This window comes from Chenopodium album, chromosome 7 (assembly GCF_948465745.1).
Source record: "Chenopodium album chromosome 7, dcCheAlbu1.1, whole genome shotgun sequence".
Taxonomy (NCBI): domain Eukaryota; kingdom Viridiplantae; phylum Streptophyta; class Magnoliopsida; order Caryophyllales; family Amaranthaceae; genus Chenopodium; species Chenopodium album.
The window spans coordinates 1,021,945-1,034,669 of NC_137840.1; the positions used below are offsets into that span (position 1 = coordinate 1,021,945).

At 36.9% G+C, this 12,725-nt stretch overlaps 1 protein-coding gene across 1 annotated transcript; it reads right to left on the reverse strand.

The window, feature by feature from the left end:
- Positions 1 to 4,650: 4,650 nt before the first annotated feature.
- Positions 4,651 to 12,464, reverse strand: LOC145640759 (protein S-acyltransferase 21-like). Its single transcript, XM_081691992.1, has 10 exons — positions 11,919 to 12,464; positions 10,156 to 10,272; positions 9,884 to 9,998; positions 9,173 to 9,375; positions 8,852 to 8,920; positions 8,583 to 8,654; positions 8,345 to 8,473; positions 7,477 to 7,557; positions 7,109 to 7,312; positions 4,651 to 5,894 (listed from the first exon to the last, which is right to left on the reverse strand). The coding sequence occupies exons 1-10, from the start codon at positions 11,961 to 11,963 to the stop codon at positions 4,959 to 4,961; spliced, it is 1,971 nt and encodes a 656-aa protein (XP_081548118.1). The 5' UTR covers positions 11,964 to 12,464; the 3' UTR covers positions 4,651 to 4,958.
- Between the last annotated feature and the right edge of the window lie 261 nt (positions 12,465 to 12,725).

Here is a 12,725-nt window from a genome sequence, read left to right on the forward strand (position 1 = left end):
CAAAACACAGGACATTTAGTCTACAATGGAGGTAGAGTTAGATTGTTTGAGGACATTCATGACAGTGTTGATGCAAAGTACTTGAAAGAAGTGATTGATTCTTTGGGGTACACTAATATTGTGAAATTGCATTTCTTGGACCCTAGGAAGGACATCCAGATTGTATTAGGTATTTGGGGTTTGATAGCAGTAGCTGTGATCCCTTCTTGTCACTTTTTCTTGAGTTTAGGCTTATTCATGTATACACAAAGCATGAGTTAAGTGATATCAGTACTGCTAACTACAATGACTTAGGGAGGGGTTCTTTAGTTCAGTTATTAACTAACATGGAGGGGATAGGTAGCTTCACATCCACACCTAGAAATATGGAACCTGAAATTGATTATGATACAGAAGGATCAGATGAGGATGATGTTGAGTATGTTGATGCAAGGAATAGGGTAAATGAGGAAAAAATACAAAAAAAAAAGTCTTATGAAGATGAGTTAGAGATGCTAAAGAGATTAGATGACTCTAAACACTAGAAAAAGAACAGATATATCACTGACTCAGATAAAGTGACAGAGAGTGACATGCATACTGACTCTTCAGCTGATGAGGACTCAGATGAAGATGATTTTGGGTATCTTTTGCCACCTGAGACAGGTCATAGGAGGACACAAACTAGGAAAGACTCTCACAAAAGTGGTCCTTTTTTGTTGGGAAAAGATTTGAGAGTGTTGTTGCATTTAGGGAAGCAATAATGTGTTACTCAATTCAGTCAGGCAGAGAAATTATGTACTCAAAGAATGTGACACAAAGGATTGGTTGTCACTGTTCTAATAAGGATAAAGAGTGCCCATGGAAGATTTGGGAATCATGGGATCAAAGCAGCAAATTAAATCATTCATGGTTAAAACTCATACAAGTGATCATACCTGTGGTAGAACCTCTAAAAATAAAAGAGTTAAACATTATGGATTGCAAAAACCTTCCAGGATAGGTTTAAGGTCAATCCATATATGAAAATTCATGACATTATTGAGACCATATGGTCAGAGAAAGGTGTAAAAGTGAGCAAGTATAAGACTTACAAGGCTAGGAAAATTGGTCAGAGCTTGATAGTTGGAGAGTATGTATGAAGAACAATATGCACTACTTTATAGGTATGCTGCTGAGATCAAGAGAAGTAACAGAAACAAAACCATAAAGTTAACGCTCAATGGCTGTGTATTTGAGAGAATTTACATCTGTTTTGACTCTTTGAAGAAGGGTTTCCTAGCTGGCTGCAGACCCTTCATATCCTTAGATGTTTGTTTCTTAAAGGGGTCATTTGGAGGTCAGTTATTAGTTGTTGTGGGCAGAGATGGGAACAATCAAATGTTCCCAATTGCATGGTTAGTGGTTGAAGTTGAGAGTACTGAGACCTGGACTTGGTTCCTAGAACTACTTGCTGATGACCTTGGAACCACTGAGGGTGCTGGGTATACAGTGATGTCAGATCAACAAAAGGGACTTCTTGTAGCAGTAGCAAATGTGTTGCCTTCAGCAGAAACAAGAGTGTGTGCTAGGCATGTGTACTGCAATTTTAGAGGTGTTATGGGGGGTGGGTTAGAATTCAGAAAACAATTTTGGAAAATAGCCAAAAGTTGTACAGAAAATGATTTTTTTGCAAACATTGAACACTAAAGGCAATATCTACTGATGCAACTGATGATTTAATGGGTAGAAATTACAAGAAATGGTGCAGGGATTTTTATAGTTCAATGTCATGCTGTGACAGTGTGGATAATAACATGAGTGAGGTGTTCAATACATATATCCTCAACTCTAGACACAAACCAATCATTACAATGCTAGAAGATATCAGGGAAGGTCTCATGGAAAGACTGCATAAGAAAAGGGACCAAATTCAAAAAAGCAACTACTGTTATGCCCCAAAATTCAGCAGAAATAAGAATGGAATAAAATTTGGGCTAGGGGATGGAATGGTTACTAGGATGGAGGGTGTTGTTATGGAGTTAGATAAGGTGCAACTTAGGAAAGGTTTGTGGTGAATTTAGGCAACAAAACATGCACCTGCAGGGCTTGGGAACTTAGTGGAATACCCTGTAAGCATGCCATTATATTGTAGCAATGTGGAACAAAGGGGATAATCCTGAGCCCTAGCTATGTCAATGATTATGTCTCTAAAACTACATATTTAAAGGCTTATCAGTACTTGTTAGAGCCTTTGAATGACTCTCAGCAGTGGCCACCTTCTGATGGTGTTGTGGTCCCCCCTAAATTGAAGAAAGTGTTGCGCAGGCCAAAAAAAAAGAAGGTTGCAAGCAGGAGAGGTTTCAGCATCTAGGAAGCTAAGGAAGACAAGTGTAAGGATGACTTGCAGTTTTTGTGGTGTACAAGGTCACAACAAAAAAGGGTACAAGCTAAACAAGTCACAGTACCCTAATGCAACCAGGCAACAGCAGGAGCAGCAAGAACAGGACACTACAACCAGTCACATACCCATGCACATGAGGGGAGTAGGAGTTTACACCTACCCAAATGGCTTTCAAAGAGTTGCAACTGTAAATTTTTAACTGTATTCAATATTTTTCTTTTGCACAAACTAACAATTTTAAGTAATACTTTACTTATTCTCACTTTCACAGGATGGAGTAGGTACTACAGGTCTAAGAACTAATTCACAGCCTATGCATAATGTTCAACACAGGGTGCATGGGGCTTATTACTCAGATCTTGATGGTGAGCAAACTGTCTATGCATTTCAGGCTGAGGATTACCCTCCATCAAGCCAACAAAGCCAACAGAGCCAACACACAACAACAGTAGCAACACAGCAACTGCAGGTACTTTAATTTAACAAGTACATTTACTACATCATTCTAAACTTCATAGTCTGATTACAAAATTTTTATTTCAGAACCTAGCAAGGGCAAAGCATACAAGGAAGAGAAAATAAGGTAACTTGAAGCTACATATTTTAATGCATTCATTGCCTTACATATAACCATATGCAAATTACAACAATTACAATAACATTTAAACAAACTTGAAATCTGATCCCCATCTTAGTAGCCCTTTTCACCTTCAGTAGAGTGTAGTCAGCATTTACCTTCCTCGAGTACTTGTTTGCTTCAAACAAATCCTTCCTCGTTGAAATCATCTCTTCTTTCAGACGCTGCTTCTCCTCCAACAATCCTAAAATAACATCTGTCTGCCAAGATGTGGGAGGTTCAGCATCAACCCACTTAAAAAATTTGCATCCCCTTCTATCAGTGTCTGCATCATAGTCTGAACACGTAAGAAACCTTCTTCCAGGGTTGTCTTTAGTCCATACCCTTGTGCGTGACACTAGTAGCCCACAATTACACCTGCTTGGACTAGCACTGCTACTTGACATTATTCTGGATTCAATGAACACCAAAATTCAGAAAATTAATAGTCAGTTAGTCACATAACTCAACACATCTATGGAATAAAGATTTCACTTATTGTTACTCAACCTGTTGTGCAGGATCAAAGTCAGAGGCAAACTAAGGCTCGAGCTTGATTTTGGATTTTGGATGTAAAAATAATTGATAAGTACTCAGTGTTTATTATTGTTGTTCAAATTATGTCTCTATTGGTAGAAATTATTCATATAAATACTTGGCTAACGGCTATATTTGCTTACAGTACTTTTTCTGTATCCCAATGCAATTTCAAGATTGTCAGTGACATTTTTTTTAAAAAAAAAAATTAATGTATGGTAAACGGTGGTGGGAGGTCACCTTGGCCGGAGTTATAGGCATAGTTCCCTGCTTTGAACTTCCCAAACTGCAGTCCCCTACTTTTACATTTCATGAAAGTTCAGTCCCTAGTCATATTCTTAACTCGAAAGTTTCATGTGCAAGTTGGACAAAGTATCCTTGTCAGTTGTCACCTTGTGTATGATCCCTACACTTGTAATGGATCTGCCTATTCTCGGGTTCTCCAGACCCTTGGTGACATGTGCAGGCTAATGGCTCTTATAAGATGCATGGTGACATGAAGCCACCAGCAAAGCCCAAACAGGTTGTGGCTCGCTCCTATGGAAGGATTCTCGTGTTGTCGTGGTTACCTGTGGACTTGTCAGTTGCGTGATAAAACTGGTACATTGTATCTTTGGCGCCTTGAACATGGCTCTAACTGGAGTCTAGTGAAAAAGGCTAGTTTGAAGTGCACTACTGAATTGGCTAACAAGTGCAAGGCATATGGTAGAGTGCTAGTGAAATCGGGACTTTAGAGGTTGTTGATCAATCTGCTCAGAAAGACTTCTACTCTTGGGCGGATGCTTTTCTCTTTAGAGTCCCTGCTGTCCCATGAGTAATGATGATAGATGATTTTCTCTTTAAAGTCGTCCTTGTTATCCCATGACTAACGAACGATGCTTCTTTTAGGAATAAATATTTCCTTGTGTGCTTTCACAACTATTTCATTATCGTAATTCTTTATATACTGAACAATTTCAATCAATAAATATAATTTGTTTTTGAACAATATTATGGTTTGAATTGATAGTGTATAATGATGTTCGTGCTATGAATTGTTTAGCTATCGGTTACTAATATCAGTCTTCGGTTCTTTCACTATAGATATACGATCAAAGAGGGCGAATTCAATTCAATCGCCCTTATTGATCCAGTCACCACTAATATCAGTCGTTTACTAATATCAGTCTTCGGTTCTTCATATTGAGGAGTGTTAGAATGGATGCAGAGTATTAATCCAGTCAGCACTCAGGCCTCAAGTGGGAATTTGGAAATTGATTACAGAGGGATGATAGATTGATCAAATTTCTTTTGCATTGACTGCCAGAATATGATGCAAAATTTGCCTAACTATTAGTAGCTGCACAATAAAATTAAAAAAGACCAAATGGAAAAAAGGCTAAGGAAAAAAAATCACTGAATTCTAGGATCTAAATCAGCTGTATAATGAAGAAAATAGTTTGTTCAAGGCAACCTAGAAGGTAGCTGGCCTGACTGGGAATCACTAGGAACGAACACAGGAAGCTGTGCACCCCTCTGTGATCGGCCCTGCTGAAAATTCCCACCTCCTCTATCTCTCTCGCCCACTCCTCCAGCAGCTCCTGACCCCCCAGTACTTCTGGCTCCTCTCGTCAAATTCTCGTTCACGAGAGGACCACCAAAGAAAATAGATTGACCAGTATATGAAAGCTCAGCCCTTGGAGCTGCTGACGAGGAAGAAACACCTGCGCCTCTAGAAGCAGCTGACACAAATCTTCCAGCTTCTGGATCCCAGAAAACTGTATTTTTTGTGCTTTCTCTGACGTTTGGCTCGTTTTTCTTCACAGGTGGTCGTACCAAATTAGAAGAAGAAGCTGCGTTATCACTCAGCTCAACTGCTCTTGACGATAAAGGAGACTGATTTGCTGATGATTGGTACATGGGATTAAAGTGATCTGTATTTGAGGGCAACGGAGAAGGGGTAGCTATTTGTGATGCGTGAGGAGGACTACTTATGTTACTTACACTCCGGGCAGAGGCCTCGATATCCTCCCTGCTTGCCCTGCTTGGTGGATAAGAATTCTTGGCAGAAGAAAGCCTTGGTATTCCTACTCTCAAGTTTCGGTTAAGAAACCCTGATGACTTAATGCTCATAGGACTGCTTAGCCCACTCACATTGCTGCTGGATAACTGGTCACTGTCATAATGGTGCGGTCGAGAACTGACTGGGCGTAGTACAGATGATGATGCTCGAGCTTTGGCACCAGCTTTAATTGCCTCTTTAGAGTCTAGTTTTGCAAGCTTCCAAGCACTAATCTTGACAGGGCGCTGGGGTACCCTTTTTCCCTTATCAGCGGGTTGTATAGCATCTGGGTCCACAGTAGATGGCACAGTTCCAGGCTCTAGATGTTCAATTTCATCCTGCTCAAGAAAAGCAAGAAAGAGAAAGAGAAAGAGATCAATTTTTATTCAGCTAAAGAACATGTTTGACAGATACAAGAGCACATGTACCTAGATTACCTACCCCTTTAATCTTAAAAGTTAAAACCCCTGTTGATAACATTTCACCTTCGATAGACTTTACTTTCGATTTGCCTCAAGTACCAATATCAAATTTCAGATTATTGACACTAGATATTATTATTAGTATGGACACTAAGCAGTAGAAAACTTAAACTTGGCCACAAATTGTACTTCTATGGAACATATTTGTCTCCCAAGTGAGCAGGGAGAACACATAGTGATGTCTGATAATCTGATATAACTAGCAAATTGAATCAAAATCTAATCAATTACTTCGTAATATTTAATAGTCATATCCAGAAGATACGTAGATACGAGTTAGGGCCGGTTGCTACTTAGTGTTAGCATAAGAATAAAAAAATTCTATAAACAAAAGATGTATGGGCGGAATGAAGATAAATTTCCTTGGAGGCAAAATACTCATTACTCCAGATTAGTTCATTAAGTTTAAGGGGCCATACGCAAGATTTTTTCCACAGATAGATCTGTCAGCCCCATTGATTACCTGTGCAAGGTATGACATTTATTACTAATATAGAAACATCTTATCCTAACAGCAAACCTGCACTTATCACCCTGTCCTATAGCATTGTAAGCAGATACGTTTGATTTACTATGTGCTAAAAGGGTCCTAATATCAAAAGGGTTTCAAGAAGAGGTAATTTTGTGATTTTGTATTTTGTTATACGTTGGCAAAATTGGGGTGGATAACTGATTTAGGCTCTGTTTGTTTTGACGGAAAACATTTTCTTGGAAGATGTTTTCCATTTTTCATTGTTTGGTTAGTAACCAGATGGAAAACAATTTTCCCAAAGGTGGAAAATAGTTCTGCCTAGAATTGAAAATGTTTTCCTTTCGTAAAGAAGGTATGCCACATGCCTTTCTACTTCTTACATCCATCAACTCTCCTCTAAACCATCTTCTATCTTCCACTCCTATTTTTCCCTTCTATAAATTTTCTTTTAAGGAAACAAACAATGGAAAACTATTTTTACAATTGTGTTTTCTCTCGACAATTATTTTCCATGAAAAATCATTTTCCCAAACAATTGTTTTCCGTTCAAACAAACGGAGCCTAAACAAATACTCTTAACATAAGACTATTAAAGTACCTGTTGGTCCATGAAGATTCTTGGTGGAGTACACCAAGTTCCTTTGTATTGCAAACCCATTCCAACCGAGCTTCGTCCACTTATGGCAGTAACTGCAGAGCTTGTTGGTGAAGATGGTAGACTTAGCTGATCACCACCAACTGATGGTCCGGGTGGTTCACTTTGAGTCCGCATAGCAACAACATACTCATAAGTCGTAATGCCCTGTAGCAATGATTGTATGATTTAAAAAGGAAATAAATGGGATGCAAAAGAGTTTGCAGCACAATAATTCATTGAAATCCACATGTTTAGAAAAAGTTTTGATTGAACAAGGGAGCAGGGCACCAGAGTAAATAATTTGGGGTTGAGATAATTGAAATTCAGACCTTTCTGATAAGAATTATATGGAAGAAGAACAGTTCTCCCAAGGGTATGATAGCCAGAAATGAGACTAGTGTGCCAAGGGCCTGAAGAAAAACAATATCAGAATCAAATTTCAAAAGAAAACGGCCACAGGGAGAGCTATGGCCATGATACAGATAAATCTACACAAGAAGATTAAAGCCAAACAGCAACAGGAACAAAAATGGTCCATCACATTTTTAACAAGGAGAAATATATGCTAATTTAGTAAAAACAAAATTGTACTCCCTTAATTGCCCACCTCGAAGTACACATGACACTTACATTTTCAATTACATTTCATCTTACATATTTTATCAGCATCCCCAAACTTTCTCCCACTTTACCTCTCCTAAGTCTTAATCCCTAAACTTTCTCTTACTTTGTCTCTATTCATCTTTCTTCAAGCTTCTTTATTTACTACCTCCGTTTCATATTTTTTGTAACTTTGGAATATTTTATATCTCACAAATAATATCCCAAAGTTGCAAAAAAATATGAAACGGAGATACGTAGTATTTTTTTTTGTTAAAAGGAAAAGTGTATACAGCCAGAGAAACTATGACTGACAAAAGCACCATCACCAACCAGTACAGATAACTCAGATAAATCCTTTTTTTTTTTTTTTTTTTTTTGATACAGGACTCAGATACATCTTCCTTGTAGCAGATAAAGCTAAATTGTCCCAACATTTTTTTTTTTTTTTGGCAATTGAAGCATCTCCATTTTAACTACCATATAGACACCAAAAGAGAAGTAATCCTGCCTCAGATTTGACCTCAAGAACCACATAATGCTGGAAAAAAAATTAGCATAAGCAGAAAAATTCAGTGACAAAGCCATAAACAGTACCACTATAGTAGCAAAAACAGGGCGTGAAAATCCATCTCCAAGCCTCTCGATTATTTGATGTTCAGTGGCCTCTTTAAAAACGAAGCAGCGAACAAGGACCCAAATGCCCACACCACATTCCGCAACAAGCTGTCATTAAAATGCAACATGTATCCCATATTTAGCAAGTTGTGATTAAGAAAGATCGATGCAAGTAACTAGAAAAAAATGAAAATAATTAACATTTTTCAGGACTCACCCAAAGAAGGCTCATTGCCATAAGTGTAACAAATGTAAAATAATTCTTCCTGCCAACACAATTATTCAGCCACTGCACAAAACAAGTAGAAAAAAATTATAAGCTGTAATAGGAGTTAACAATGAAGAAATTCGTTTGCCTTCACCAAAAGAGGTAGTGAATAGTCAATTACGTCTCCTGAACAGAATGTTCATACTTAGGGCTATGGAATAATGCATTCAGTTCACAAGTAGAAAATAATATATAAGTACTAATATTTTAAAACTCACCCGACAATGATGGTCGAACCCATCAACACATTTGTCACAACTCCTGCAGTGCTTACTGAACTTACGCACCTGCAAGGCAACAACTAGTGAACTTTAACTTTATGACTTCTTTTGGTCAAGTGAAATGTAAAACCAATAATGTTATCGACCTTATCGCTCTTAGTTATAAATTTCCAGTCACTAATAAACGGATCACCCCACCAACAAATTGTGAAAGGTCCCACTCAAATTTTGCAACAGTAAACATGAATATGCATCATTTGCTAAGAAAGCAATATCATCTCATACTCAGGCAATTCGTCAAGATGAATGATCCTTTACCTCAGCATTACACAATGTGCAAAATAAAGCATCTTCTTCTCCTGATGATGGCTGAGCAGCCTCCTCATCATCTCGACAATCTTCTCGCACAAGGCAAAAACAAAAGACTCCTCCAACTTTTGAACAAAAAGTTAGCTGTGCACTTGACCTTTCACCAACCCCAAACTCAGCTTTGCATGGCTCTTCTATTGAAGATGCGTTACCTGCTCATAAAAGCCTTGTGAGCAAGAGCAAAAGCAAAAGCTAGATTTGAAGCTAAATGTCCCTAAATTCAATAGGTTGCTACGATAGATTTGCATATACTCAACAGGAAAACCAGTTGCCCCAATTTTCACCAACAAATATAAAACTAGACACAAGGACAGCAGGCATCACATAACACTGGTCATTGCCTCAAAAGTTTGGAGACCCTCAAAACATTGCAAGATTTTTATGAACACCAGTATTACCTAATACTCCAATCCTGTCATTGCCTCATAAGTTTAAAGACCCTCAAAACATTGCGGGATTTTTATGCCCCCATCTCCCACGAATAGCATATTGGTAAAATGCATATTGGAACACAAATACTAGTATGCCAGAACACTTTTGACCTTTTGTGCTGATATTACATAATTAGGTTATTGCAATTTCTTACTCGCTCCACATACCGAAGTGTACTACGTATAAAATTTTCCTGATGAGGACACAACTAATGCAACTTGAACTGACCTGGCAAACTGGCTTCACATTGTGACCTAGCTGTTCTGTCTGGTTCAATCAGAATACCAGGATCAGCTGGATCAATAGCTGTGCTTCTAGCATAAAGTATCAGCACACCCAAGGCCTGCACGTATTAATATACATTATGAATGATCATTGGGGATTGATAGTAAGGTAATCAATAATATGAAATCCAAATGGGTATTAGAATAAATTAGAGATTTATGTGCTCCATGGATCTCTATCTTGTGCTATGATTACATGGAAGGGTCAAATCTTACCAGGAAAGTATAACCACCAATAGCCAGATACTCATAAAATACATCCTTGGCAACAAAGGGTGCAAAGAACGCATAATATGCAATTGTTAGCAGGAAATACACCGTAATAGCCACAATCTGGTCACAGCAAAGATTAAAAAAAAAAAGTTAGGAGCTACAAATTTAGCTAGATATAAACTGTGATACGGTTACATATACATTTCAAACCCACTACAGAACCTCCAGTAAAGACAAATTCATTTAGAACGATTACAATTTCAAAGCAGCAATCATTCGTCTAACAAAGATCACTTTGGGAACATAACAGATCTTCATGTCTCAGGCATTGAACTCCACAAGAAAACCCAATTATTGATTTCTCCTAGGTAAATTACTTAGTTAAATGGCTCAGGAAAGCAAACAATGTAAAAATTTGAGGGATCAAATACATGAACACAACATCAATATCAGGACTTCCTTATATTCCCAATAGCACACTGCCACTGCCCAACAAACTATTTTAATGCTTCTTCCCCACACCCAACATTAGGCATTTGTAACAAATTATCATCAAAGATATTTGTGAACTGCCATACTATTACTAATCTTTATCGAATAACCGAGATGTTCAGCCATCATTATTAAATGCTCACAGCTCACAAAAATATTGAAACAGAACAAAACCATTAGTCATATTATACAAGGTGATGCTCTCATACTTCCATGTAATTGAGATACCCATCAATGTACCTATTACAATATTACCAGCAAAATTATAAGAGCTTCAGCAATTTAACAGCCAATGTTGGATTTTAATTAGGGGAACTGGGGAAGAGTTCAAACACAAATTTATTTGGATCACGAAGTGGCAATACTAAAGAACAGTAAAAATATTCACAAAAGTGACAACCAAGAATATTATGAAGCTTGTGGAAATTCATGCAAAATCCTAGACTAAGTCATACAAGAAAAGTTGCTTCCAACAGTCAACTTGTAATTCCTACCACCAACTCACTTGATTTACACTACCAGAAAAGGCACAAAAAATAACTACTCACTTTTATGACACTGATGTGCTACCTAAATTCAATTTCTCTTTAGTTTGGTCACATCAATTGATTCCACTAGAATTACTATAATTTTTTATTTTATTTTAACTGCATTAGAAAATAAAGGGGGAAATTAGCAATTAGTCTGTAATTAAGAATCCCTAACTAAACTACCAGTCTACCATCCCTAATAGTGGACAAAATGAAGCAAACCAAAAGTTCCATCAAAAATTAAAACAACACTCAGAAACTCAAATGGGTAATCATTCAATTGCTAAAGAAGACAAAAAAGAAAACCCATCATGAAGTATATATACTTAAATAAATCCAAAATAGCAAACGAACAAACCAACAAGTACCTAAAATACAGATCTCCATTAGACCATTACTTTAAATCAGACCAAAAACTTGCACAATTCACAATTCTAAGAAAAGCAACGAAGAAACGTAAAGATCCACCTTTTTTAAAAAAAAAAAAAGACTCATTCTAAAGCAATAAACACAAAAATTACTAAATTTAATTTTTGCAAATAATAATACCATTATAATTTCTTTGACAATCTAGAGCCTACTAGTCTCTGACTAATCCGAATTGGAGCCGGGTTCACGAATTTATCAATAAAGGATTTGATGTAAACGCTATTGTTATCAAATCACATTTTTAGGCATTTTTGCTGAAATTTTTACTACCATAAAACAAAACCAAAACTAAGTAACTTCAAAATAGAAATGTACCTGCAAAGAATGAGCAGGGAGTTCCCACCCATGACGTCTAGCCATTGTTAAAGCTTCCACAAACAGCAACAATTAACACCCTTCAAAACCCCACTAAATTAATTAGACTATTACTCTCTTTCCCTCAGTTTTGAATAACAAAATCTGAAACATTTGCTGCTTATCTCATAATTCTGACTTCGACCCATTTGCTATAACCACATTTGGAGAACACCCACTAATTTATATACTATGATCTTGAATTATTAGGGTTTATGAAGCTCTAATTTCATAACCCAGAAAAAATGAAGCAAAATGTGAGGATTTGCTTACTGGTTTTTTAAAACTGTTCTTCCTAAAAGAAAAAATTCCCCATTTTTCCAAAAAATAATTGCTCTCAATAATTTAATTTAATTTAATTTAGTGTTAATCTTACACTAATTGCCATTGAATACAGCAACAACAGCAATGTGAGTGAATATGATAGAGAAAGAGAGGAGAGAGAAAGGAGGAGAGAGAAAATAAGTAAAATACTGGAAATTGCAATAGTTTAGTGAAGGGTGTTGGGACTAGAGACGACCGTGGAAGACGGCACGCAAAATTTTAAATTATTTAATTTGTTCGTTTAGCAATTTTAGGTTATTGTTGTAACAAATTTGTATCTTCCCGTTTAGGAATGAAATCAAAATTAATATTTTGGATAGGAAATTATTTATGACATGAATTTATAATTTTCAATGATAGGTGCTTGATTGAGAAATAATTCAATTAATAATATTTTGTACCTTGTATACTTGTATTCATTATTGTAGTTTGTTTATTACAATT